This window comes from Podarcis filfolensis, assembly GCF_964270895.1.
Source record: "Podarcis filfolensis genome assembly, chromosome: 8".
Classification (NCBI taxonomy): domain Eukaryota; kingdom Metazoa; phylum Chordata; class Lepidosauria; order Squamata; family Lacertidae; genus Podarcis; species Podarcis filfolensis.
The window spans coordinates 8,379,258-8,406,715 of record NC_139611.1 but is presented as its reverse complement, the minus strand read 5'-3'; the positions used below and the strand labels follow the sequence as shown (position 1 = coordinate 8,406,715).

Genomic DNA, 27,458 nt, shown 5'->3' with positions numbered 1-27,458 from the left:
CACTCTGGGAACTAAAGCTATGGGGGGAGGAATTGGGGGGGTCTCCTAACATCTCTCAGCACCCTTAACAAACCACAGATCCCAGGACTCTTTAAAGTGGAATAAGAGTGCTTTCAGATGGGCCAGATGAGCGGGGTATAAATATTGGCACTATTATTAACAGTGCTTTTTTTTTCTGGGGAGGGGTACGCAGGGGTACGCATACCCCCAAACATTTTGTGAATCTATTATTATTATTATTATTATTATTATTATTATTAAGTACAAATTAGAAAACATACATATTCACAACAAAAGAAAATACAAAAGAAAAAGAAAATACATCTAACCAAGGGGAAAAAATTAGAGAATATTTTGTCTCTTTTCATATTTACAGTTATTTATACCTCTATAAAGTGCTATTCACAATAAAGCAGTGAAATGAAAGATAAGATATCAGAAAAAATGAGAAAAGAACAAAGAAAGAATAAAGAAGTAAAAGAAAAAGATCATAAGTGAACATTTTTAAAAGTAGATAAATTTTTAAAAGTAGATAAAATCTGGTTGTGTTTAGAATAATCTTGTGGGTAATATAAAAAATACAAAGTGAATCTTTGTACTTCTGTCCATTTGCTGTATTTATTTTTCCCAATTTGAACTATAAAATGGCGATTTTGGCAAAATGAACGTACCCATAAACATTTTTTTTTAAAAAAAGCACTGATTATTATTATTATTATTACTATTATTATAATTATTTGGGTGTGGCCTGTCTGAAAGCTGTGCGCACGCACACACACACACACTTTCCAATAACAACAATCAGGGAGAGTCACGTTTCTGACAGAAACGGCGCCAGACATTTTTTGGCCCGGTTGCAGAAGGTCGACTGCAGCAGATGGGGGAGCCTTCTCATGCCATCTGTGCCACGCAGCCCTGGCGCTGCCACTCGCGCCCTTGAGGGGAGGCTGCCTCCAGCTTAATTAAGGATGTCATCTTTCCACCAAATACCTGGCACAGCGAAGCTTGCTTTCGAGATGGCGGGCAAGGAGGACTGCCTGGCCACCTGAGCGAAGCCGCTCTGAGGCTTTGGTGAGGAATACAGGAGGAAAGGTCCAAGGCGCAGGGGGCGCTTCCCCCTCCAAAATAAATAAGAACACAAGGAGAGCACCTGCAGGATCAGGCCAAAGGTCCATCCAGTCCAGCATCCTGTTCTCACAAGCGGGACTGCCTCTGTGACTTCCAGCAACTGGTATTCAGAAGTATGACACTTCTGGCAGTGGCGATAGATCTGTCAGTTTGCATTTCTTAGTGCAGAAAGTATTGATCTGATGTGTAGATCCTATTCTAATTAATTCCAGAGGGTTCTGGAAGCTTCTCTGTGCGAAGAAGCAAGCAGAAGCTTCATGATGTTTGGGTTATACTTCCAGAGAAGCTGAATACAGCTGGTTCAAACTGGTTCTCTTATCTTTTTCTATCAAGGTCCTGCTGACTATAATAGTAGGGCCAGAAGGAGCCTGGGTTTCACTTTCTCTATCTCTCTTTCCTTCTGGTGTGGTGTTCTGTATACAGTGGTACCTCGGGTTAAGCACTTAATTCGTTCTGGAGGTCTGTTCTTAACCTAAAACTGTTCTTAACCTGAAGCACCACTTTAGCTAATGGAGCCTCCTGCTGCTGCCGCGCCGCCGAAGCACAATTTCTGTTCTTATCCTGAAGCAAAGTTCTTAACCTGAAGCACTATTTCTGGTTTAGCGGAGTCTGTAATCTGAAGCGTATGTAACCTGAAGCGTATGTAACCTGAGATACCACTGTACAGTCATACCTCATGTTACGTTTGCTTTCAGGTTGCGCGCTTACAGGTTGCATCCTGCGGCGACCCGGAAGTATCGAAAAGGGTTACTTCCGGGTTTCACTGCTCGCGCATGCGCATATGCACAAAATGACGTCATGCGCATGCGCAGAAGCGGCGAATTGTGACCCACAGATGCGGGTTGCGTTCTTTTCAGGTTGCGAACAGGCCTCCGGAACAGATTCACAACCAGAGGTACCACTGTATAGTGTTAAAGTTTAGACCAGGGTAGGTAACCTAAGGTCCGTGGGCCGGATGCGGCCCAATCGCCTTCTAAATCCAGCCCGCGGACGGTCTGGGAATCAGCGTGTTTTTACATGAGTACAATGCGTCCTTTTATTTAAAATGCATCTCTGGGTTATTTGTGGGGCATAGGAATTTGTTCATTTTTTTCATCAAAATATAGTCTGATCCACCACATGGTCTGAGAGATGGTGGACCGGCCCACAGCTGAAAAAGTTTGCTGACCCCTGGTTTAGACTTATTATAAGTTATTCTAAGTTTAAGTTAAGTCTGCTGCAACTGGATTTCTTACTGGACAGTGCCAGTCCTGAATGTATTGGATTTGTGACCATTATGCTCATTTGCCTTCAGTAGCAGTAAAAGCTCTGCTGGATGAAATATCAATTACCTCTGGTCTATTTCTGGGGGATTCCTGCAATGTATTTTAAGTTGTTACTCTGCTAACTATACATTGGAATCTACTCTGGATCAATACCGAGTAGAATTTCATGACAAGATCATCCCCACCCTTAGCGTTTAAAGGCCAAAATGCCCCAGGCCCAAAATATTTGACAGGCCGCCTCCTCCCCTCCAGACCCTCTTGGGTGCTGAGGGCGGCTGAGGGTGCCACCTTGGTAGTTCAGTCACCCTCAGAGTCCTGCCCTTTGTCCCAGGAAGCAAAAAAAGCACTGGGCCACCCCTGGAAGAAAGCATGCGAGGGCAAGGGGGGGCGGTAAAGGGGGCAGAGATTTGGGTTCCTCACCTTTTTGCAATCTTCGCACACCACACAGGCTGACCCCAGGCGCCCCAGCTGTTCGCCGCACAGGATGCAGCGGTTGACCCCGTCACCGGCCACGTTTCGGCGCATGTCTTCCAGGCGGTTCATGAGACGCCTAAAAGCAAGGAGGCAAGGCAGCAGAATCAACAACAACAACAACAAAAGGATGCTTTTGGCCAAGTTAATTGATTAAATCAGCCTATTTCCAACCCAGAAGATCCATAGCTGTCAACCGTCCCTTATTTGGCGGGAAAGTCCCTTATCCCAGCGCCGTGTCCTGCTGCTGTCCCTTATTGATGATGTCCCTTAAATTTTCCGGGTTTCAAAGGAAGCAGCTCCTCTCCCTCCCTCCCTGCCGGCCAGGGAGGAGGGAGGCTCCAACTGTGTTGCTTGGCTGCGTTGCTCACCCAATAAGGAGTCTAAGAACGACTGGAGGGTGGAGCTTGCATGCCTTGTGCCGATCAAATCAGCCGCGTTGCCTGGGGACTCGCCCTTGCTCAGCGCTTCCCAGCGGAGAGGTGACGGTGGTTTTCCTTGCTGCATCCCCTTTGCCGGGTTACTGCGCTGTGGGAACCACCGCTTGAGGCTTCGTTTGGCTGCTGGCTGGGCTTTCTGCCTTTGGCTCGGAGGGGCTCAGAAGCTGAACATACCTGTGCTCTGAAAATCCCTTATTTTGGCTGCTGATCCCTTATTTTCGAGGCTGCTGGTCCCTTATTTTCAAATCTGTAAGTTGACAGCTATGAGAAGATCTTGCTGAACTAGTGACTCCCATCAGCCGAAGGCTGCGCAGCCATGCTCCCACCAGCCTTAAGTCACATGGCTGTGCTCAGAGCCGTCTTTCCCATTGGGTTCACCTGGCGCATTGCGCCAGGGCGCCGGTCTCTCAGGGGCGCCCCAGTGAGTGGAGGAGCTGTGCGGCTTTTCCGGCGGCCTCCCCTTTCTTTCCCTCCTGCACACCCACCAGCTGCACCCCATCAACAATATGAGCCAATGTGGTGTAGTGGTTCAGAGAGGTGGACTCGTAATCTGGTGAACCGGGTTCGGGTATAAATAAAACATTATTTTTAATTTATTATTAATGCTGTTCTAGGCTGTATCAACAGAAGTCTAGTGTCCAGATCAAGGGGAGTCATAGTACCACTCTATTCTGTCTTGGTCAGAATACTGTGCCCAGTTCTGGGTGCCTTAATTTAAGAAGGATGTTGACAAGCTGGTGTGCAGATGAGGGCAACCAAGATGATCAAGGGTCTGGAAACCAAGCCTTATGAGGAACGGTTGAAGGAGCTGGGTATGTTTAGCCTGGAAAAGAGGAGACTGAGGGGATATATGGGAGCCAACCTTCAAATATCTCAAGGGCTGTCATATGGAAGGTGGAGCAAGCTTGTTTTCTCCTCTGGAGGGCAGGACCCAAACCAATGGCTTCAAGTTACAAGGAAGGGGATTCTGGCTAAAGATCAGGAATAATTTTCTGACAGTAAGACCTGTTTGACAGTGGAATGGACTATCTAAGAAGGTAATGAATTCTCCTTCAGTGGAGGTTTTTAAGCAGAGGCTGGATGGCCATTCTGTAGCTGAGATTCCTGCTTTGCAAGGGGTTGGACTAGATGACCCCTGGAACCCTTTCCAACTCTACAATTCTGTGATTCTATTTTTTAAAAATGGCATAACAAGTGGCATATCAATTGATTTATTATTGCAAAAAAAAACCCTTCAAAGCAATTTAAAGAAACAATGAAACAATAAAATTACAGTGAACAGAGTTAGAAACAGAAAAAAATAGTTAACACCAACAGGAAGCTAAAAACAGATTAAAACTCGAACCAACTATGTAAACATCTGAGTAGGCTTGTCTAAAGAAAAAGCTTTTTAGCAGGTGCAGAAAACAGTACAGTGAAAACTCCTGCCTGATATCAACAGGCAGGGAGTTCCAAAGTGCATATGCTGCCACACTAAAAGATTGATTTCTTACAAAGAAATGTGGAGCAACGATTGTGTGGCACCTGTAACAATGCCAATTCTGCAAATCAAAGCGGTCAAATGAGCATATATGAGGGTAAGAGGGTCTCGCAGGTAAATTCTGCAAGGTGTGCTCCTGAGATCTCGTATGTAGGGGAGCAGGGGATTTCAGAGAATACGCTGTTCATCTTTCCTTGCACCTCTGTGCATTTGCGGCCAACTAGGGATGAGGGTGGCGCTGTGGGTTAAACCACAGAGCCTAGGGCCTGCCAATCAGAAGGTCGGTGGTTCGAATCCCCGCGATGGAGTGAGCTCCCGTTGCTCGGTCCCTGCTCCTGCCAACCTAGCAGTTCGAAAGCGCATCAAAGTGCAAGTAGATAAATAGGTACTGCTCCGGCGGGAAGGTAAACGGCGTTTCCGTGCACTGCTCTGGTTCGCCAGAAGCGGCTTAGTCTTGCTGGCCACATGACCCGGAAGCTGTACGCCGGCTCCCTCGGCCAATAAAGCGAGATGAGTGCTGCAACCCCAGAGTCTGCCATGACTGGACCTAATGGTCAGGGTTCCCTTTATCTTTACGTTACTGCTATGCAGCTTAGACTAGGAGGGAGAATCCTACCAAGGCAGAAGGTTCATTTGCCTTTTTCCGTTGAGAAACAAACTAAGTAGGGCTTGCAGGGGGGCTGCAGCTTGCAAAAACCCCTACCCCACCTGTCAATTGCACAGGCAGCCCCCCCCCCCTGCCAGCAAGGTAGGAGCTTCACAAACACCCCCAGCAGCCTCTCTCCCTGCAAGTTCAGTTGGGCAGGCATGCTGTGTAAAATCCCAAGCAGATAAAAATAGTGCATGCAATAAAAAATCTATTATTTATTCTGTTCTGAAGGGAATATATAAAGAGAAGGCGAGGGATAGCGGGGAAAAGAGAAGCCCTCTGGAGAGGTTTTCCAGAACATCCAGCCTGCAGGATATTTCATCCCCTCCTGTCGCGGTGTGACCCAAATCTGACAAAACCGTTAAATCAGTGTGCGTTATTTGGGGAAGTGTTGTTAGTGGAGACACACTTGCCTGAGCCAGTCAGCTTATGAAATTAAAACAGGAGCTGCAGGTAAAGGCTTTGCACCAATCCTGACTTTGGGACTGGGCTCCATTCAGCTTATTTCGCAATTCTAGGCACACCCTGTGCTGAGCACATTATTAGCAATAAATGAACAGGTGATTTTTCTCATTATCTGTTCCGCTGATATAGGCGGACCATTTTCAAATAAATCAATTGCAGACTAATTGATTCATCTGAAAATGGCTTACCTGTATTAGCAGAACGAACGAGGAGGGAAAAGTGGAATGCAGGATGTAAAGTAGCTTTTACGTTCATCAAACAGTGCATTTTTTAAATCAAACTCTGAAGTTAAAAGTTTCTGAAGTTTAACATCATTTGAAAAGGTGGTTTTACATACAAAAGAATATACAATAACTTTTTTTATCATGTAATTAATGAGTACAGAGGAGTTTAGAGGATAGAACTCTGTGTAACCGCGATGGGAATCAGATCTGGGGACAGAGATTGCAGAGGTAGATCGGAATAATTTGTGGGCTAAACCACCATCCCACCCTCACTAAAATCAGTATCAACTCGGATATGAGGAAATAAGTTTACATTATTTATTTAAATTATTTAAATACATTTAAAATATTACACCGATGGCACTAGGTCTTCCCAGAAGGCCAGTAAGGGGACCAGTTTCTATCTAGCATCTGTCTATTTTTCTGACTTTTATTATAACACTAGGTCTCGTAAAGGGCGCTGTGGGTTAAACCACAGAGCCTAGGACTTGCCAATCAGAAGGTTGGTGGTTCAAATCCCCGCGATGGGGTGAGCTCCCGTTGCTCGGTCCCTGCTCCTGCCAACCTAGCAGTCCGAAAGCACGTCAAAGTGCAAGTAGATAAATAGGTACTGCTCCGGTAGGAAGGTAAACGGCGTTTCCGTGCGCTGCTCTGGTTCGCCAGAAGCGGCTTAGTCATGCTGGCCACATGACCTGGAAACTGTACGCTGGCTCCCTCGTCCAGTAAAGCGAGATGAGCGCCACAACCCCAGAGTCAGCCACGACTAGACCTAATGGTCAGGGGTCCCTTTACCTTTACCTTTAGGTCTCGTAGAAATCCAACAAAGCTGAAATTTGTTAGATTTGGGACAGAGCAAAGACTATGCAGTGCATAGTTAAACTACGGAACCCCTTCCCACTGGAGGAAGCGATGACCACAAACTAGGGTGGCTTCAAAGGAGGATTAAGCAAATTCGTGCAGAATAAGGCTACTGTAACATGCAAACAAGACCCAAGCACAGGAGCTCTTTCTTGCGGTTTCCAGAGACTCCTTTCCAGACTTCTTCTGTGGTACTCAGAAGGAGTGCTGAGCTTCGGTTGTGCAATGCTACTTGTGCGAGGTCGACAGCAGGAGAGGGAAGCCGGTTTTAAATCAAACGTGTTTGCAAAGAGAACACATAGCTGGCATTATGTTAAGTTGCAGCAGTGGCGAAATGCCCCCCCCCTCCAAGAGTCTCCCCACCCCCCACCCCTTTACAAACAATATTTCTTAAGCATCCTGGCAAATTCCCATGCGTCCCAGCGAGAAGTTGTTTCCCACTCCCTGCTCCTCATGAGAAATGGTGCACTGCAGCAGCTTATGGCTGGAAGAGAAGTCAAGCGTACCAGCTCCTCCTTGCTGGCTGGGCTGCTGGTGAGCAAGGGAGATGGGAGGCCTTTTGCAGAAACACGCACAGAGGCCACTAGTCCCCACCTACAAGCTCCCTCAATGACAAAATTCTATGTCCTCATCCTGGGGAGGCAGGGAGGGGTGGCTTCCAGCACTGATGCGGATGGGAGCTGAGTTCGAGGGCCCCTGAGTTCCCTGTGAAAAGGGACTGGTTGTTGAACCACTCTGGACACTGCAGCTCTCTGGGTTGAAAATAGGAGTTGCACATCCACTCTCGGCACCCTGGATAAATGACAGGTCCAGGATTCTTTGGGGGAAGCCAATATTTTTTTTTTAAAGTGCTCTCATAGTGCTTGAAATGCATGCATGTGGCCCAACTCTGCATTTTCTCGCTTGCTCTCCCATTTTGTTCACACACCTCCTGAAATAATAACAATGGCATTAACAATAATTACAGTGGTAAAGGTAAAGGGACCCCCTGACCATTAGGTCCAGTCGTGGCCGACTCTGGGGTTGCGGCGCTCATCTCGCTTTAATGGCCGAGGGAGCCGGCGTACAGCTTCCGGGTCATGTGGCCAGCATGACTAAGCCGCTTCTGGCGAACCAGAGCAGCGCACGGAAACGCCGTTTACCTTCCCGCCGGAGCGGTACCTATTTATCTACTTGCACTTTGAGGTGCTTTCGGACTGCTAGGTTGGCAGGAGCTGGGACCGAACAACAGGAGCTCACCCCGTCACGGGGATTCGAACCGCCGACCTTCTGATCGGCAAGTCTAGGCTCTGTGGTTTAACCCACAGCGCCACCCGCGTCCCAATTACAGTGGTACCTTGGGTTAAGTATTTAATTCGTTCTGGAGGTCCGTTCTTAACCTGAAACTGTTCTTAACCTGAAGGACCACTCCCGCTGCCACCGCACCGCTGCTGCACAATTTCTGTTCTCATCCTGAAGCAAAGTTCTTAACCCGAGGTACTATTTCTGGGTTAGCGGAGTCTGTAACCTGAAGTGTATGTAACCCGAGGTACCACAGTAATTTGTATGCTGCCCATCTGACTGGGCCGCCCCAGCCACTCTGGGCGGCTCCCAGCAAAAAATAGGGAAAAAACACAATACAACATCAAACACTAAAAACTTTCCTGACCAGGGTTGCCTTGAGATGGCTTTTAAAAATCTGGACTGCAGTGCCCATCATTCCTGTCTGCCGTCCATGTTGCTAGTAGGGGGTGAGGGGAGACGGAAGACAACGACATCTGGGAGACCCCAGGCCACCCACCCCTGTTTCTGCTTCAGGCAGAATTGGCTTGTGGTCTCCTAGCTCTGGAGCAGAGAAGACCAGGAGTGCAGAACACACAAAGAGAGAGGTGCAAGCCCTCCAACAAAGCAAGCTGCCCAGCACCACGGAAAGGATGTTGGGATGGTAGAACAGTAGAGTTGGAAGGGGTCCCCAGGGGTCATCCAGCCCAACCCCCTGCAGTGCAAAGATGCAAACAAGACCTTATGGCCATCCAGATGTTGATGGAAGAGAACAAACACTGGCCTTGTTGGTTGGGGCTGATGGGACCTGTGTCTGGGAACATCTGGAGGGTAACTTCTACTATCTCCAACCACTGGCCATGTTGGTTGGGGCTGATGGGACCTGGTGTCTGGAAACATCTGGAGAATAACTTCCACCATACCCAACCACTGGCCTTGTTGGTTGGAGCTGATGGGACCTGGTGTCTGGGAACATCTGGAGGAATACAGATTTGCTACCTGGAGACAAATGCACACAGAACATGACTCCCAACTCACGTGGCCTCCTTACCCAATGCGTTCCTGCTCCAACTCTTCCATCTTCTCGGCGCGAGCAATGACCCGGTTGATGATCTCCTTCTCCTCATCCGTCAGCTCTTCATTCTTCCTCCCTCGGTCTGGCTGGGTCCCGTGAGCTGACCAGCTGCCGGGGGCTCTGCAGTGGGCATAGGAAAGAGGGGGATCTGGTCAAGGAGGGCATCTGAGGAGGAGATCAAAGCTGCTGCAAGTGGAACCCAACGCAGCACATGAGCCAAGGCGGACGGTTGCCTTCATAAGGGCATCGAGCCAGCTTTAAAAAATGAAAAAACTTCTCTACCATTTAATAAAATATAAAAATCTCCCAACAGGTCACAGGGAATCTAAGTAGTTGACATTTCTGCTGCTCTGCGTGAAGAAACATATTTGATCCGGAAAGCGGAGGGTTGAAAGGGGCGGTACCTCAAGCGGTCATCTAGTCCAACCCCAGGACAATGCAGGAAATCCACAACTGCACCATCCCTGCGAGGCGGCCACCCAGATTCTGCTTTCATGCACACGCACAGCTATTACAAACTACAGGTTTACTTCTAGGACCAAACAATGGCAATGAAGATGTGTCACTGCATTACGGTCTCATTTTATTTTATTTTATTATTTTATTTATTTTAGGATATAGTCTATGAGGGAGACGCAGGTGGCGCTGTGCGTTAAACCACAGAGCCTAGGACTTGCCGATCAGAAGGTCGGCGGTTCAAATCCCCACGACGGGGTGAGCTCCCGTTGCTCGGTCCCTGCTCCTGCCAACCTAGCAGTTCAAAAGCACGTCAAAGTGCAAGTAGATAAATAGGTACCACTCCGGCGGGAAGTTAAACGGCGTTTCCGTCTGCTGCTCTGGTTTGCCAGAAGCAGCTTAGACATGCTGGCCACGACCCGGAAGCTGTACGCCGGCTCCCTCGGACAATAAAGCGAGATGAGCGCCACAACCCCAGAGTCGGTCACAACTGGACCTAATGGTCAGGGGTCCCTTTACCTTAATAATCTAGGAGGGAGGGCTACCCCCCTCCCACACCCTGCTCTCCTGATTCCAGATTGAACCCCCATTCCCCAGCGCCTACTACTGGCACACAAAAATCAAAAGAGAAAGATACCTTTATGCATCTTTGTTGGCAAGGCTTGTGGTGGAGCTAGTGTGTGAGAGACCCAGCACTACTCAGAGGAGTCTGCCTCAGGTGTTTCTGCATGAGTCCCTGTTCTGGGCCTGCCGCTTCTTTATTACGTGCACTAGAAGCAGGATGAATAACCAAAACGCCCCCAGTGCAGGGAGATGGCAGACCTGCCAGCCCACAGCAGTGGCCGGTCACAAGGAGAGCAGTAACTCATGCAGATCTGCAACAGGCAGCCTCCAGTCCTATGCAGATATATGCTATAAGAGCTTCAGTTACTGAATGCCATACAAAGGACGAACAAGTTAAATCTGTGATGATTCATTGGGAAAGAGATGTTGGACACAATATAATGTTGGAAGATTGGGAAAGGCTGTGGAAGAAAGGGGTTAAGTCTACTGCATGTACTGTATTAAAAGAAAACATTATGGAAATGATGTATAGATGGTACTTAACCCCGGTGAAATTAGCAAAGATGTATCATACAAATGATAACTTATGTTGGAAATGTAAAGAAAAGGAAGGTACTTTCTATCATATGTGGTGGACGTGTCCTAAGGTGAAAGACTTCTGGGAAAAGATATATAACTAGTTGATAAAAATACATTTATTAAAAAACCAGAAGCCTTTCTACTTGGAATAAAAGAATTGAAATTGCCCCAAAAAGAAGTTAGAATGTTTTTGTATGCCACTACAGCGGCAAGACTTTTATTAGCCAAAAATTGGAAATCGCAAGAGATACCAACAATAGAAGAATGGCAGATGAAGATGATGGACTTTTTGGAGCTGGCCAACCTGACTGGAAGAATCCGCGACCAGAAAGAAGAGGAGACACAAAAGGACTGGAAGAATTTTAAAGAATATTTGGCTAAATATTCTAATATAAGATAAAGATAAATTTCTGGGAAGTAATAATTAGGGTTAGGGGTAGAATAAGAATATGTTGTTAATAAATATTAAGGATTAAAATGTTAATAAAGGAGAAGAAGTTAGTAAATGAAAGAAGTTAATATTATTAGAAATATGAATTTGGAGAACTGCTAAACAGGAGATATAATGAAACTCAGTTAGAGGGGATTTGAGGAAGTCAGCTATCAATGAAATGAAATTAGGATTTGGAAGTAAAAATCCCTTTTTATGTATTAAAGAAAAATACATAGTTTCTGTGTATTGTAATGTTTTTCTTTTTTCTTGTTTCTTTTTTATGTGATAAATGAGAAAACCAATAAAAAAATTGGGGGGGGGGAGCTTCAGTTATTTATCCACCATAGATCTGATGGATGGAAAATTTTTCAATGGCAACCGTCTTTTATCTAGTGTAATGTTCATAAATGTACCAACCAAGCACGTACACAGATATGTGGACCACATGTCTGGAGCAGCACAGGAAGACCACCCTGAAACCATTTTGACTCCCAAACTGACCAAATGTTTTCTCTGCAAGGAGGGAGGGCAGGAATTGGGTAATCACCATCTCAAAGGAATGGCCAGACTACCAGGAAAGGCGATCAGATAAGGCATTATCAGATAAACTGGCAGACAGGAAAAACAACAACATTCAAATTTCTGTTGTAGACCGCCTTTTCTGTGATGTAGGTATGATGTTTGTGGGGGGTGGTCTTGGGTTACACCCTTTCTGTGATGTATGTAGGATGTATGGAGGGGTGGTCTTGAGCTCCAGGGCAGGGAATTTAAAATGTCTATATCAGGCCTTGCGCACCATTGTTCTGGGTCCCTCCTCTCTCCTGCGGGTGAGGGGAGCACCCTGTTGCAACAGATCAATAAAGATCAGGCTGACTAGCTGCTTTGCTTCTCAATATTCTCTGGTTGGCCTCTGTTATTTTCTCCTACCGATGGAGAACCTGCAAAGGACTCTATAAGGGTTCTTGTAACCCCATAAGGGAATAAGGGCAGATTTTGTTTATGACACTAGCTAGTCTTTCAGTGTGGGGCAGGTCATTTTGGTCTTCCAGTATTTAGCGATGCAAAGTCTGCCGGTTGCTAGGAGAGCTGCGACTGAATCTAAGTCCATTTGGTCTCGCCTCTGACCTCAGACAGTTTTCAGAGTGTGTGTCAAGCTGCTGTAGCACGTGCTTCCCCCGTATTATCTCAAATACACTATTCCAGAATTTGGAACCCCCTTGTCCTGACACTTGGGGAAATAAAAAAGGGGGTGTCGTAATAAAGAGAAACAGCAACAGCAAACCCGCCTCCAGTGTGTAGGAATCAAACCAATGGATTAAAGTTACAAGAAAGGAGAATCTGACTCAACATCAGGAAGAACTTTCCATTCAACTGTGGAACAGGCTCCCCCAAGAGGTGGTGGATTCCCTTTCAATGGAGGTTTCTAAGCAGAGGACGGATGGCCATCTGTCTTGGATTCTTTAACTGAGATTCCTGAATTGCCGGGGTTGGACTAGATGACCCCCAGGATCCCTTCCAAGTCTACAATTCAATGATTCTATGAACAGCAGGAGGAGTGCTTCATCACTTTGCAATCTGCATCCAGCTGATATTATTTGTTGTTTTTATTATTAATGTTGTTGTCGTTATTACAGTGGACGCTCGGGTTGCGAATGTGATCCATGTGGGATGCACGTTCACAACCCACAGCGATCGCAACCTGCAGCGGCACATCTGCGCACGTGTGGGTTGCGATTTGGCGCTTCTGCGCATGCAGAAAGCGCAATTTAGTGCTTCTCCGCATGCACGGCCCCCCAAACCCGGAAGTAACCCGTTCCGGTACTTCTGGGTTTCGTTGGGTCCGTAACCCAAAAAAAACGCAACCTGAAGTGTCTGTAACCCGAGGTATGACTGTACTACTACAGTGGTACTTTGGTTCTCAAACTTAATCCGTTCCGGAAGTCCATTCCAAAACCAAAGTGTTCCAAAGCCAAGCCGTACTTTCCCATAGAAAGTAATGCAAAACGGATTAATCCATTCCAGACTTTTAAAAACAACCCCTAAAACAGCAATTTAACATGAATTTTACTATCTAATAAGACCACTGACCCATAAAATGAAAGCAATAATCAATCTACTGTACTATAAAATAAATAAGACAGTACTGTATTGTAGACAATAAAAATTAAAAAAAAAAAATTTCTTACTCAGACTAATGATAGTCATTGTTTGGATGGGGAGTTTTTATCCATTGCCACAGTCACACAGTAGCTAAACACAGTCAATCAATAGCTGAACTGGGTTCCACACAGTCACAAAAACAAATGAACCGAAAAAGCCTCAAAAAACAAAAATTCAAAATAAAGAGCAAAAACAAAAGTGCCAAACTTAATCCATTACGGAAGTCCGTTTGACTTCCAAAATGTTCGGAAACCAAGGCGCAGCTTCTGATTGGTGCAGGCGCCCCAGAAACAATAGCCGACAGCCGCATCGGATGTTTGGCTTCCGAAAAATGTTTGAAAACCAGAACACTTACTTCCAGGTTTTCAGCGTTTAGGAACCAAGGCATTTGGGAACCAAGGTACCACTGTATTATTATTATTAATAATAATAATAATAATAATAATAATAATAATAATAATATTCCCTTCACCCTAAAGTCCCAGGGCATGTGTCAGCATTAAAAACAATATTAAATACCATTTAAAACAATGATAAAGAAAGCCTAAAAATAATTCAAGTGCTTTCATGCCTTCCATATTGCCAGTCCTCTTTTTTTTGCAAACTGTGAGTAACACACAGCAGGACCAGAGGCGGATGCCAAGAGGGTCAGGGCCTGGGAGACAGAGTTGTCACTCGCCTTTGCTTTTTCCTCATTCAAGGCTTTGCCAGCCAAGGGGTGGGGGGAAACTACCACCACCAAAAGGGGGGGGAAAGGAAGGGGGGCTGAGAAGCCGCTCAGCAAAGTGCAAAATTACTATTGTTGCCACAAACCCGTTTCCTTTTAATAATCAGTTTGTCCTCTTGGAATAATAAGCAAGAGCATTTTGGCCGAGGAGCTGTCAGCTTGTTTCCCTTGCGATGGCAGCCTATATTTTGTCGACTATAAGGAGAATTAAGTCTGCAGCCCAGCAGCGGCTGCTTCTAAGGAACGCAGGAGAAAGGGGGTTTGCTGCAGCTAAACTGAGTCACAGCCAAGGCAGCGGGCCAACGGCAGAGCAGAATGGCGACACGGGAGAAGCTCCTTCGCAACTCCTTGCTAAGTCAACCTCACGGAGCAAAAGAGAAAGAAAGTTCAGGGCTAGCCCCAAAGCTAGACACAGAAAGGTCCCAGCTTTCTGGGAGCTCAGGGTACAGGATGCCCGTAACTTAAAGGTAAAGGGACCCCTGACCATTAGGTCCAGTCGTGGACGACTCTGGGGTTGCGGCGCTCATCTCGCTTTACTGGCCGAGGGAGCCAGCGTACAGCTTCCGGGTCATGTGGCCAGCATGACTAAGCCGCTTCTGGCGAACCAGAGCAGCGCACGGAAACGCTGTTTACCTACCCGCCGGAGTGGTACCTATTTATCTACTTGCACTTTGACGTGCTTTCGAAATGCTAGGTTGGCAGGAGCAGGGACCGAGCAACAGGAGCTCACCCCGTCGCAGGGATTCGAACCGCCGACCTTCTGATCGGCAAGTCCTAGGCTCTGTGGTTTAACCCACAGTGCCACCCGCATCCGTTATAGGAGACCTTAGAATTCCTATAACACAAGGAATTTGCTTTGTGGCAGGGCTGTCTCCTCAAGGATGAGCAGCTTTGGCCAGGTTCTTCCAGGTGTGAGACCTGCCTTGGTCCTAAAAGGCCTTGAGATGCTCCTTAGCTAGGAAGTGGTGCGTTTCATGCCTGGCTGGCCGATGTTTTCCTCGTGGAGTTCCTCCTCTCCTCCTTTTTCTTCCTTGCGCTGTGGGAGCGAGAGAACCTTGTTGGCTCATTTCACAGACACTCTCAGCCCGGATTGCAGAGGAAATTGCTGCATCAAATCCCACTGCAGGATGAAAAGCGTGAGCAGCCTCAGATCCGGAGAACAAGCCCCGTCTCTCTCCGCCTGTCTTTTTGCAAAAAGACAACTCTTTTCATGTCCACATTTCCTGGAACGCCGGTAGTTTTCTGGACGGCCTTTATAAAGGTGGGTCAGTGCAGCGGCGTAGCGTGGGTTGTCAGCACCCGGGGCAAGGCAAGTAATTTGCGCCCCCTAACCCAGGGCAAGGCAAGTAATTTGTGCCCCCTAACCCGGGGCAAGGCAAGTAATTTGCGCCCCCTAACCCCTAACCTGCAGCCGCTGCCAGCTTCTTCTTGCTGCTGCCTGGGCTGGTCTGGTGTGGTTCTCTCCCGTGCTCAGCGCTGCGCTGGGCGGCCGCTGCACTGTCCCTCCCCCAGATAGTCCCTCTCTCTCTCTCTCCGCACTGCACGCCTGGCACCTACCCCCTCCACAGTGGGCGGTGACCCGGTGGCTCGGATCGGATTCGCACAGCCAGCACTGCAGTGAGAGAGAGTGAGTGAGCCAGGTAGGGGCAGAGAGCTGCGAGTGCGAGTGCGCGCCCCCAGATGTTGCGCCCGGTGCGGCCGGCCCCCCTACACCCCCCACGCTACGCCACTGGGTCAGTGGCAGGCTCACAGCTCACGTGCAGCAACATGTGGGGAGTGACGGCGTGGTGCAGTGGTTGGAGCATCAGGCTAGGACCTGGGAGGCCAGGGTTCAACCCCACACACACACACTTGGCCATGAAGTGCACTGGGTGTGACCTCAGGCCAGTCCCTGCCTCTCAGCCTAGCCTATTTCATAAGGCTATTGTATAACTCCACACTCTCCAACCCTTCTCCAGTGAAAATAGGAATGTTCTAAGGAAAAGCAGGACGCTGCAGGATCAAATTGGAAAGCAGGACAGTTTCGGTAAATCTGGGACTGTTCCTGGAAAATAAGGACACTTGGAGGGTCTGGATAGCTATCCCGCAACTTAAAAGGTAAAGGTAAAGGGACCCCTGACCATTAGGTCCAGTCGTGACTGACTCTGGGGTTGTGGTGCTCATCTCGTTTTACTGGCCAGGGAACCGGTGTACAGCTTCCAGGTCATGTGGCCAGCATGACTAAGCCGCTTCTGGCGAACCAGAGCAGCGCACGGAAACGGCGTTTACCTTCCCGCGGGAGCGGTACCTATTTATCTACTTGCACTTTGAGGTGCTTTCAAACTGCTAGTGGAATGCGGGTGGTGCTGTGGGTTAAACCACAGAAGGTAAACGGTGTTTCCGTGCGCTGCTCTGGTTCGCCACATGACCCGGAAGCTGTACGCCGGCTCCCTCGGCCAATAAAGCAAGATGAGCGCCGGCAACCCCAGAGTCGGTCACGACTGGACCTAGTGGTCAGGGGTCCCTTTACCTTTACCTTTAAGGACTCATATATATATATAAATCAAATGTTGCTAAGGCAAGCACATACATAAGTATATAAACTATGTGTCTGAAATAGTACAGGAGAGCAATCCTGAAACCATTTTGACTCTCCCAAATTTACCTCAAATGTTTCTCTGCAAGGAGGAAGGAAATGGAAAAGCCTCCCCATTGTCTCTTTGCTCACAAATCCTGTCTTAAGGGCGTATTTGTGTATGAATAGGGTGAGCCTGTGACCTGCATTCAGGAATTAAGGTATTTACCACCACAAAAGAATGGCCAGGATGCTCAGGTAAAAGCTATCAGTGACCATTATCAGGTATCCTGGCAGACAGGTTTTCTGCTGTAGCCCGCCTCCTTCTGTGATGTATGTATGATGTTTTGGGGGGTGGCCTTCAGCTACAGGGGAGGCAATTTTCAAATGTCTATATAAGAGCTTGCACATCAATGTTCTGGGTTCCTCCTCCCTCCTGCATGTGTTGAGTGAGGACCCTGTTGCAACAGTTTGATAAAGATCAGGCTTATTAGCTGCTTTGCTTCTCAATATTCTCTGGTTGGCCTCTGTTATTTTCTCCTACCAACAGAGAACCTACTTAAGGACTCTATATGGGCTCTTAGATACCACATAAGGAAAAGGGAGCAGTGTTTTTCTTATAACACTTGAGAACAACATTTCCAGATTTCCATTAAGAAGCAGCCCTCGTAGCGGTGGTCTCCGCTAAATCGCTTGGGAAGGTTGTCGTGTTGCTGCACATTCCCCCCTCTGGTTTGTGTCTAAAATTCGGTATTTGCAAGCAGACAAACTCTCTGGTGGAAGGAGCCGAACCCCACGTCTCAGTTTCAAATTGCAAGCCAAGCCTTTGGCTGCAGCTCTTATCGACCAAATTGTATTTCATGTATAATCATGCCGCCAATAAATCTCTCCCCACCACACACCCTGCCTATTCCCAGGCCCTCATCTTGGATTACCAAAGTAAGCAGTTTATCCACCAGATCTTTGCAACCGAGCAGAATCCCATCAGGTGTTTTTCTCTGTTCCAATCAATAAACCATCTTTGTTTGGATTCCTCGGTTTATTAGATACTCGTCAGAAGGGCAATTAAAAAAAAAACAAGAACGGGTGAACATTCCTGGTTGTAACAAATAGGTCGCAGCAACAGAACCACAAAGCGAGCTGTGGTTCAAGCAACATCAGTGACTTTGGGGCCAAAATTTACCTGAGCAATTGTAGCTTTCTCAAAGCCATAGGTAGTCAAACTAAGGCCCGGGGGCCGGATCTGGCCCAATCGCCTTCTAAATCCGGCCTGAGGACAGTCCAGGAATCAGCATGCTTTTACATGAGTAGAATGTGTCCTTTTATTTAAAATGCATGTCTGGGTTATTTGTGGGGCATAGGAATTTGTTCATTTCCCCCCAAAAAATACAGTCTGGCCCCCCACAAGGTCTGAGGGACAATAGACCCCTGCTGAAAAAGTTTGCTGACCCCTGCTCAAAACCATCAGTGAAATCGAGGGCTTTTTTTCTGCCCTGATGTGTATCACTTTGCCAGACCCTCCTAGTATCCCTATTTTCCAGAGACAGTTCCTGATTTACAGAAGCCATCTTTGGTTTCTGATTTGATCCCAGAATGTCCCGCTTTTCCTTAAGACATCCCTATTTTCATCTGAGAAATGTTGGAGGGCATGGAGCTATATGACACACACACACCCCGAGCCAAGGAGATAAGTACAGTGGTACCTCGGGTTAAGAACTTAATTTGTTCTGGAGGTCCGTTGTTAACCTGAAACTGTTCTTAACCTGAGGTACCACTTTAGCTAATGGGGCCTCCCGCTGCCGCCGCGCGATTTCTGTTCTCATCCTGAAGCAAAGTTCTTAACCCAAGGTACTATTTCTGGATTAGCGGAGTCTGTAACCTTAAGCGTCTGTAACGTGAAGCATCTGTAACCTGAGGTACCACTATAACTAGACAACCTTTAAAAGACATCTGAAGGCAGCCCTATATAGGGAAGGGTTTTTTAATGTTCAATGTTTTGTTATGTTTCTACATATGTTGGAAGCTGCCCAGAGTGGCTGGGGCAACCCAGTCAAGATGGGTGGGGTGTTGTTGTTGTTGAATAGGATGTCCCTATTAGAAGATCAAACCTATCCATTCTGAAGGAAATCAGCCCTGAGTGCTCACTGGAAGGACAGATCGTGAAGCTGAGGCTCCAAGACTTTGGCCACCTCATGAGAAGAGAAGACTCCCTGGAAAAGACCCTGAGGTTGGAAAAGATGGAGGGCACAAGGAGAAGGGGACAACAGAGGACGAGATGGTTGGATAGTGTTCTCGAAGCTACGAACATGAGTTTAACCAAATTGCGGGAGGCAGTGGAAGACAGGAGTGCCTGGCGTGCTCTGGTCCATGGGGTCACGAAGAGGCGGACACAACTAAACAACAACAACATTTTCATCAGAGAAATCTTTAAATTGAACTGCAATTGCCATTTTCTGGTCACCTTTACATCTTCTTGCCTCCTTTTTGAGAGGAGGCAACCAGAAATGTAGGGAACATATTCCTGGAGACACCTCAGAAAGGGGTACGGATGGCAACCCTCCAAATTCTCTCCGCCTACAGGCTCCCGTTACAACTGGGGAAGGCACAGGGATGAGATCTTGCCCACCCTGAGAGGACAAAGCCCTTTGGGAGCCCCCTCGCAGATCCACACCCACCCAATCGAGCAGAGCTCCTACAGATGGAGCCCGCCCCGCCCCGAATCCAAACTGCCATCTGCATTTCTATTCTGTCGGGAACAAGCAGAAATTTGCAGCTGAATCGAGGAACAAAAGCCAGCCGGCGCAGGCAGGGAGCTAAATAGGGCACGTATAAATAGTGCCAATTGTTCGTGCCCGCTGCTCACATTGTGAAATTGAGGGGGGCTTTGAAAGGATCTCGTCTCCCATTCTTCCCCTCGCCAAGCCATGGCGAGGTGTTTTTTTGAGGGGAAATCTAGACAGAGACGCCTCCTCGCAGGCAGCAGGCATTAGGAGGGGGCTAGCAGATGAATTTCCCCATTCAAGGAGGTTGGCTCCTTTCAACGTCTGGCTACGTTCTTGTGATGGCATCCTGGACACTGAGCCAGACCTTTGGTCCATCTACACCAGTGTTGTCTACCCGGAGGGCTTGTCCACGCTTAACTTTTGCCCTGCTCTTTCCAGACACAGGTCCACACTTTACAACTCCAAGCCCACAGGTGGCAACTTAGGGGGCCCTGAGAGCCCGAGGACCCACCAAAAAATTGTTGTGGGTGCTTGGCACCCGCACAGTGGGGCCCTCCAACGCTACTTCTGGTACCTTGCAAAGCACCAGAAGTCAAATCTGAGGCCTCTCAGGGACTCAGAGGTGGCGTCTAGGCTAAGGTTACCAGATTTTTTTTCAATGAATCTGGGGACACTTTTAAACTTCAATGGATTTTGTATGGGGACTGATTTGTAAATCTGGGGACTGTCCCCGGAAAGCGAGGACGTCTGGTAACCTTAGTCTAGGGCCTTGAGAGGCCTCAGAGAGGGAGTCCGAGGACTCACAAAGCCTTCTGACGCGACTTCACACCCTTGATTTGCATACCAAATCAGAGCCTAGGGCTTGCCGATCAGAAGGTCGGCGGTTCGAATCCCCACGACGGGGTGAGCTCCCATTGCTCGGTCCCTGCTCCTGCCAACCTAGCAGTTCGAAAGCACATCAAAGTGCAAGTAGATAAATAGGTACCGCTCCGGCAGGAAAGTAAGTGGCGTTTCCATGTGCTGCTCTGGTTCGCCAGAAGCAGCTTAGTCATGCTGGCCACATGACCCGAAAGCTGTACGCCGGCTCCCTCAGCCAGTAAACAAGATGAGCGCTGCAACCCCAGAGTCGTCCGCAACTGGACTTAACGGTCAGGGGTCCCTTTACCTTCATCATGATATTAATTGGCAGTTTATTTTCACTTCATTTCCTACCGATCTGTAACACTTGTGTCCCCATTTTCATCAAGCTATCAATCAGTCCCCACCAGCCAGATGCCATGAGTGTATATGTGAACTAAATGCACAACAGATAAACAGAGGACTTACTGTTCTTTTCCGCTTCAAAGCAGCGTGGGGGGAGGAAAGGAAGAGGGAAAAAGTCAAATACATTATTGCAGCAAACAAACATCATCAAAGGACGCTAATATTTCTCGGCAACGTCTGAATAAGGGGAGGCTGATCAAGTCCTAGACACACGTCTGCAGTTAGTGACGGGCTGGGTAAGGGCCAATCAACCCAAGGAGATTACTGTAAGATGGAGTCCTGTGTGTGAGTGGTTCCCAAGTTTGGGAACTGGGCAGGTTGACGTCATGCCTTGCCCTGACCTGGTACCAGACAAAGAAGCCTCAGAGGACATCCCACAGGCAGGACCGAAATCCAAGAGCGATACTCTCCCCTCCTGTGGCTTCCAGCAACTGGTATTCAGAAACAGCTGCCTCCAGCTGTAGAGACATGCCAGAGTCATCCTGGCTGGTAGCCATCGATAGCCCTCTCCTCCATGAATTTCCCCAAGCTGGTGGCCATCACTGCCTCCTGTGACAGAGGGTATGTGATGCACAAATTTCCTTTTATGTGCCCTGAATCTTCTAACAATTCACTTTCTTTGGATGTCCATAATAATAATAAATTTTATTTATACCCCGCCCTCCCCGGCCAGAGCTGGGCTCAGGGCGGCTAACACCAATAAAATCACAGTAAAAACATAATGGGGGAGAAAAAAGGGGGGAACAATTTAAAATACAAGTTAAAATGCAATTTAAAATGCAACCTCATTTTAAAAGTAGCTGATAAATCAAGACCATAAGGGGAGGGAAACATAAGGGTCAGACTGAGTCCAAACCAAAGGCCAGGCGAACGACTCTGTCTTGCAGGGCCTGTGGAAAGATGTCAAGTCCCGCAGGGCCATAGTCTCTTGTGACAGAGCGTTCCACCAAGTCGGGGCCAGTACTGAAAAGGCCCTGGCCCTAGTTGAGACCAATCTAACCACCTTGCGACCTGGGACCTCCCAAATGTTGTCAGTTGCGGACCTTAAGGTCCTCCGCGGGGCATACCAGGAGAGGCGGTCCAGTAGGTACGTGGGTCCTAGGCCGCATAGGGCTTTAAAGGTCAAAACCAGCACCTTGAGTTCCAGAGTTATCAGACAGGGAGAAAAAACTTTCTTCTCTAAACTAAAAACTCTGAAATATCCCTTTTGAAGGGAGACGGCCAGAATTTTACACAGTACTCCAAATGCAGTTGCACCATAGATTTGTATAATGGCATTGTGACAATTATAGAATGGCAAGGTTGGGAGGGACTCTGAGGGTCATCTAGTCCAACCCCCCCCCCCCACGCAACACAGGAATCCAACAGATGGCTACCCAACCTCTCCTTAATAACCTCCAAAGAAGGAGAGTCCACAAACTCTTGAGGGAGTCTGTATGTCAGGTGTGCGTGCAGGAGCCAGACCCTGTGACCAGTAGGGCTTCGCAGGACTGGGGCCTTCCTAAGTTTGTTCTGAAGAGGCAAGGCGTGGCCACACAGGTGAGGCTGATTAGTAACTCACAGCACCTGGTGGCAAGAGCCGGGAAGGGATACAAGGTCAGCATTTCCCTTTGGCTCTTTGCCACAGCAACACGTTCCCTTCCTTGTGGAGTTTGGTTTCTTGCTTCTTGATCCTTGAACCTTGGCTTCTTGACTCCTTGCTTCTTGATCCTCGGACCCCTGACTTCGTGACTCCTTGCTTCTTGATCCTCGGACCCCTGACTTCGTGACTCCTTGCTTCTTGATCCTCGGACCCCTGACTTCGTGACTCCTTGCTTCTTGATCCTCGGACATCTGACTTCGTGACTCCTTGCTTCTTGATCCTCAGACCCCTGACTTCATGACTCCTTGCTTCCTGACCTTCGGACCCTTGACTTTGTGACTCCTTGCTTCTTGCTCCTCGGACCCTTGACTTCGTGACTCCTTGCTTCTTGATCCTTGGACCCCTGACTTCGTGACTCCTTGCTTCTTGATCCTCAGACCCCTGACTTCATGACTCCTTGCTTCCTGACCTTCGGACCCTTGACTTTGTGACTCCTTGCTTCTTGCTCCTCGGACCCTTGACTTCGTGACTCCTTGCTTCTTGATCCTCAGACCCCTGACTTCGTGACTCCTTGCTTCTTGATCCTTGGACCCCTGACTTCGTGACTCCTTGCTTCTTGATCCTCGGACCCTTGCCTTCGTGACTCCTTGCTTCTTGATCCTCAGACCCCTGACTTCGTGACTCCTTGCTTCTTGCTCCTCGGACCCTTGACTTCGTGACTCCTTGCTTCTTGATCCTCGGACCCTTGACTTCGTGACTCCTTGCTTCTTGATCCTCGGACCCTTGCCTTCGTGGCTCCTTGCTTCTTGATCCTCGGACCCCTGACTTTGTGACTCCTTGCTTCTTGATCCTCGGACCCCTGACTTCGTGACTCCTTGCTTCTTGATCCTCGGACCCCTGACTTTGTGACTCCTTGCTTCCTGACCCTCGGACTCTTGGCTTCCTGACTCCTGGCTTCTGGAGTCCCATACCTGCTCCCACCCCGCCATCTTGCCCCCGGTCCTGGCGTCCCCAGCCGGGACTTCGATCGCCCGTGAACTGGACCGTGACAGTGTACCACTGTTGAACTGCTCTTGGTGTCAGAAAGATCTTCCTGATGTTTAGTTTGAATCTCCTTTCTTGCAAGTAACTTTCTGGAGTAGGAGAAAACAAGCTTGCTCCATCTTTCATGTGACGGCACTTTAGATATGTGAAGATGGCTATCATATCTGCTCTCTGTCTTTTGGCAGTATCATTTTTAATTCCTTGCCTAATGATCCCTAGCGTGCAATTTGCCTTTTTTTTCCAAACCTGCCACACACTGTGTCAACATCTTCACTGAGCCAGCATGGTGTAGTGGTTCAGAGAGGTGGACTCGTAATCTGGTGAACCGGGTTCGATTCCCAGCTCCTCCACATGCAGCTGCTGGGTGACCTTGGGCCAGTCACACTTCTCTGAAGTCTCTCAGCCCCACTCACCTCACAGAGTGTTTGTTGTGGGGGAGGAAGGGAGAGGAGAATGTTAGCCGCTTTGAGACTCCTTCGGGTAGTGATAAAGCGGGATATCAAATCCAAACTCTTCTTCTTCTTGTCCACTGTGACCCTGAGGTCTCCCTCCAGGTCTGCCACTCCTAGTTCAGAGCCCATGAATGTGCATGTTGGAACTCTGGGACTCCCCAATTAAACCCACGCCAACTTGGCATTTCCCCACGGTCAACCAACAACATCAATGGGCCCATGGCTATCACAGCTTCCTTACGTTCTGTGCCCTCTGTCAATGATCTGCAAACAATTTAACATCTACTGGACTCTGTCTCTCTCCCCCTCCCCTCGGGTCATTAGCAGCTCCTGGAATCCAGTCTGATAAGGAGCAAACACTTCTGGCAAGGGAATAGCTGCATACATTATTTAAATTATTTGAATTTAATCCCGCTGCCAAGCTGAGGGATGACTTGAGATAGATGGCAGTTTAAGGATCGGAATTAACGGGCAAAATTAAATTAGGCCACGGGTGGCTGGGTGAAGAGAGACTCGCGTCACAATTTTAGCTTTTCCAGCAACGCTTCTGATCACTGCCGGTGGATGAGAGGGGCTGTTGGTTTTTAAGAGTCTCCTCACTCCATAAACACCCACCACAGTTGCTGTCAGGATCTGCCAAAGCTGGAATTAGCAAGGCTCTTCTTGGGTCCTTCTTTGAAGGGTATCAACATTCTGCAACCAGACAGGCTTAATTCCGCAACCTGCATTCATGATCCCTGTTTCCCCTTCTTTTGCACAATGTTCCAACCGTTCTGTGCATTTTATTCTGGTTTGCTTTGCTTATCGAAGGAAGGAAGAAGCTCTGCAGAGCACTGAAGAACACACACACACACACACACACACACACACACAAGAGCTCCCTTGATCAACTACCTCCTCAGGCTGCTGATATTTCAATAGGTGACAGCCATAATGCATAATTCAGACAGATCTTTGCAGCGTTATAAGAACCATTAAAGCTGAGAACTGCTGCATGAGCTCACTTTTCCCCTCCTCCCTCCCCATTCCCTTTTCCTTGTGTGTCGTGTCTTTTTTATTGTAAGTCTTTACGACTGATCTTGTAAGTCACATTTTTTTGGCCGAAGAGTGGGGTGAAGCTGGTTCTCTAAAGAAATAAGGCTTAGAAACGAGGAATGAAACCTCTGGTTCTCTGGCAGCTAAATTACGCAACTGATAGCACATTCTTCCAGCTCCTGTGCATGCCTGTTGAATCCCAGCAGGCACGCACACAACACACACATTATTAAGCAGTATGATCACATCTTATGCACAGCTAACCTGCACAATTTCAACCTTGCACAGTTGAAAACTGGCTGGTGTAAGGCAGAGAGCTTAAACACTCCTTTTGCATTGGGTTTTCCCCACGTGGAAATAATAATTTATTATTTATACCCCGCCCATCTGGCTGAGTTTAAGCTCTCCGCCTTGCTTTCCAGGCAAGTTCCACTTGGAGAGGGGCTCTGGGATGCTCTCACGACTTCCCATGGGAACTCAGATGCCTCCAGGAGATCTCATGAGAGCACCCCAGAGTCTGTGCGCTGAACGGGCCTTGCCTGGAAAGCAAGGAGGAGAGTTTAAAAGCTCTCTGCCTTGCCTAGTGGGGTGCAGGGATAAGGCCCACTCAGTTTGCCAGCTCTGGAAAATCAGGACGGGGTGTGCGATTCGAGTATGTGTGTTTTGTTGTATATGTGCCACCCCCCGGAACGTAAGTTCCACACAAGCTGTGATATAATATACAAATCAGCTAACAGGTGGGTGGTGGAAGTGGAAAGAGTCAAAGGCCAGGAAATCCTCTTACCCGCCCCGAAGAGCCATCTGTCTATCATTCTGATACATCCACTGACCAGTGCTGTTGCCAACGACCGTGTCCGTCATGGCTGAATGTTGAGGCTCCCTGGAAGACAACAAAGCAGTAAGAGCTTGTAAGTCAGCAGCGAGATCGAGGGTTGAAGAGGTAACGATTGCAGCAGCAAAGAAGAGGGTGTGAGCTCTTCAGAATAGTTGGACGGGACCACGAGGGTCATCTAGTCCAACCCCCTGCAATGCAGGAATCTTTTGCCCTACGTGGGACTCGAACCCTGAGATTCAGTCTTGCGCTCTGCTGACAGAGCTACAAGGCAACAAGCCCTTTAGGCAGAGAAGCTCCCAGCAAATAATCTTCCTCTTTCACCCCCATATTTGCAGGTCACTAACTGGTCCCTTCCCCAGAGTCGCATTTAAGAGACGTGGGTGGCGCTGTGGGTTAAACCACTGAGCCTAGGGCTTGCCAATCAGAAGGTTGGCGGTTCAAATCCCCGGAACGGGGTGAGCTCCCGTTGCTCGGTCCCTGCTCCTGCCAACCTAGCAGTTTGAAAGCACGTCAAAGTGCAAGTAGATAAATAGGTACCACTCCGGCGGGAAGGTAAACAGCGTTTCCATGCACTGCTCTGGTTCGCCAGAAGCGGCTGAGTCATGCTGGACACATGACCCGGAAGCTGTATGCCGGCTCCCTTGGCCAATAAAGCGAGATGAGCGCTGCAACCCCAGAGTCGGTCACGACTGGACCTAATGGTCAGAGGTCCCTTTACCTTTACCTTTAACAGGTCCCTTCTCAAAGAACCATTGGGCACCATATGTGGATAGGAAATAAACTGCCTTTCTGGTCTAGAGAGATTTTGCCAAGTTGCGATTTTGTTCACAAGGTGGGCTTCCTGGAGGGAAAACAGCACGGGGCATTTTATCTGATGCAAGTAAAACAATCTCTGAGCGCTGCAACCGGTCAGTTTGACATCAAGTCTGCACGGACGTTTATATGGGAGCGATCGAGAGCTAAACCATGCGCAGTGCTACAGTGCGCCAGCCGTATGTTGGGTATTGCCTTGATATGTCAGCGCTGAATCTTGATGCTAGATTCCTGCCGCACACCACGCCATTTGCATGAGGAAAGCCAGTACGCATGGGAGCTCAGAAAGCAGCTCCTGGGTCGGAAGAGACGCAGAGGTGTGGACTCAGAAAGCGTCGCTGCACAACAGCACAAAGAGGCACAACTTTAAACAAGCAAAACAGACTGTGAGTGGCGTAGAATTCAGTGAGCTGGCTTCCTTTTCCTGTTTCAGGGTTCAGTCCTGCATAATGGCGCCACGCTGGAATACGGACAACAGCTGCATACCCTCCAACATTTCTCTAATGAAAATAGGGATGTTCTATTTATTGTTGTTAATACTCCAGATATCTGCCTGCGTTATCCCAGCTACTCTTGGTGCCTTCCAATATACATAAAAACATGATGAAACATTAAAAAAACATTAAAAAGCCCCCCTATACAGGGCTGCCTTCAGATGTCTTCTTAAGGTTTTAAAGGTAAAGGTAAAGGGACCCTTGACCATTAGGTCCAGTCGTGACCGACTCTGGGGTTGCGGCACTCATCTTGCTTTATTGGCTGAGGGAGCCGGCATACAGCTTCTGGGTCATGTGGCGAGCATGACAAAGCCGCTTCTGGCGAACCAGAGCAGCACACGGAAACGCCGTTTACCTTCCCACCAGAGTGGTACCTATTTATCTACTTGCACTTTGACATGCTTTCGAACTGCTAGGTTGGCAGGAGCA

General features: G+C 48.1%; 1 protein-coding gene across 6 annotated transcripts in view; it reads right to left on the bottom strand.

Annotated features, from left to right (window-relative positions):
* The window catches only part of RPH3A (rabphilin 3A), a 123,537-nt gene that overhangs the window by 54,763 nt on the left and 41,316 nt on the right, over window positions 1-27,458 (bottom strand). For 3 of the 6 annotated variants that reach the window (XM_083629418.1, XM_083629423.1, XM_083629422.1), the window contains exons 2-5: window positions 25,672-25,767; window positions 20,838-20,849; window positions 9,292-9,435; window positions 2,814-2,943 (exon numbers count right to left, since the gene is read on the bottom strand). In XM_083629418.1, coding sequence (XP_083485544.1) covers window positions 2,814-2,943; window positions 9,292-9,435; window positions 20,838-20,849; window positions 25,672-25,748 — 363 coding nt within the window. In that variant the 5' untranslated portion in view covers window positions 25,749-25,767. The remainder of the gene's footprint in view (window positions 1-2,813; window positions 2,944-9,291; window positions 9,436-20,837; window positions 20,850-25,671; window positions 25,768-27,458) is intronic. The other 3 variants (XM_083629421.1, XM_083629420.1, XM_083629419.1) reach the window with 1 other exon arrangement.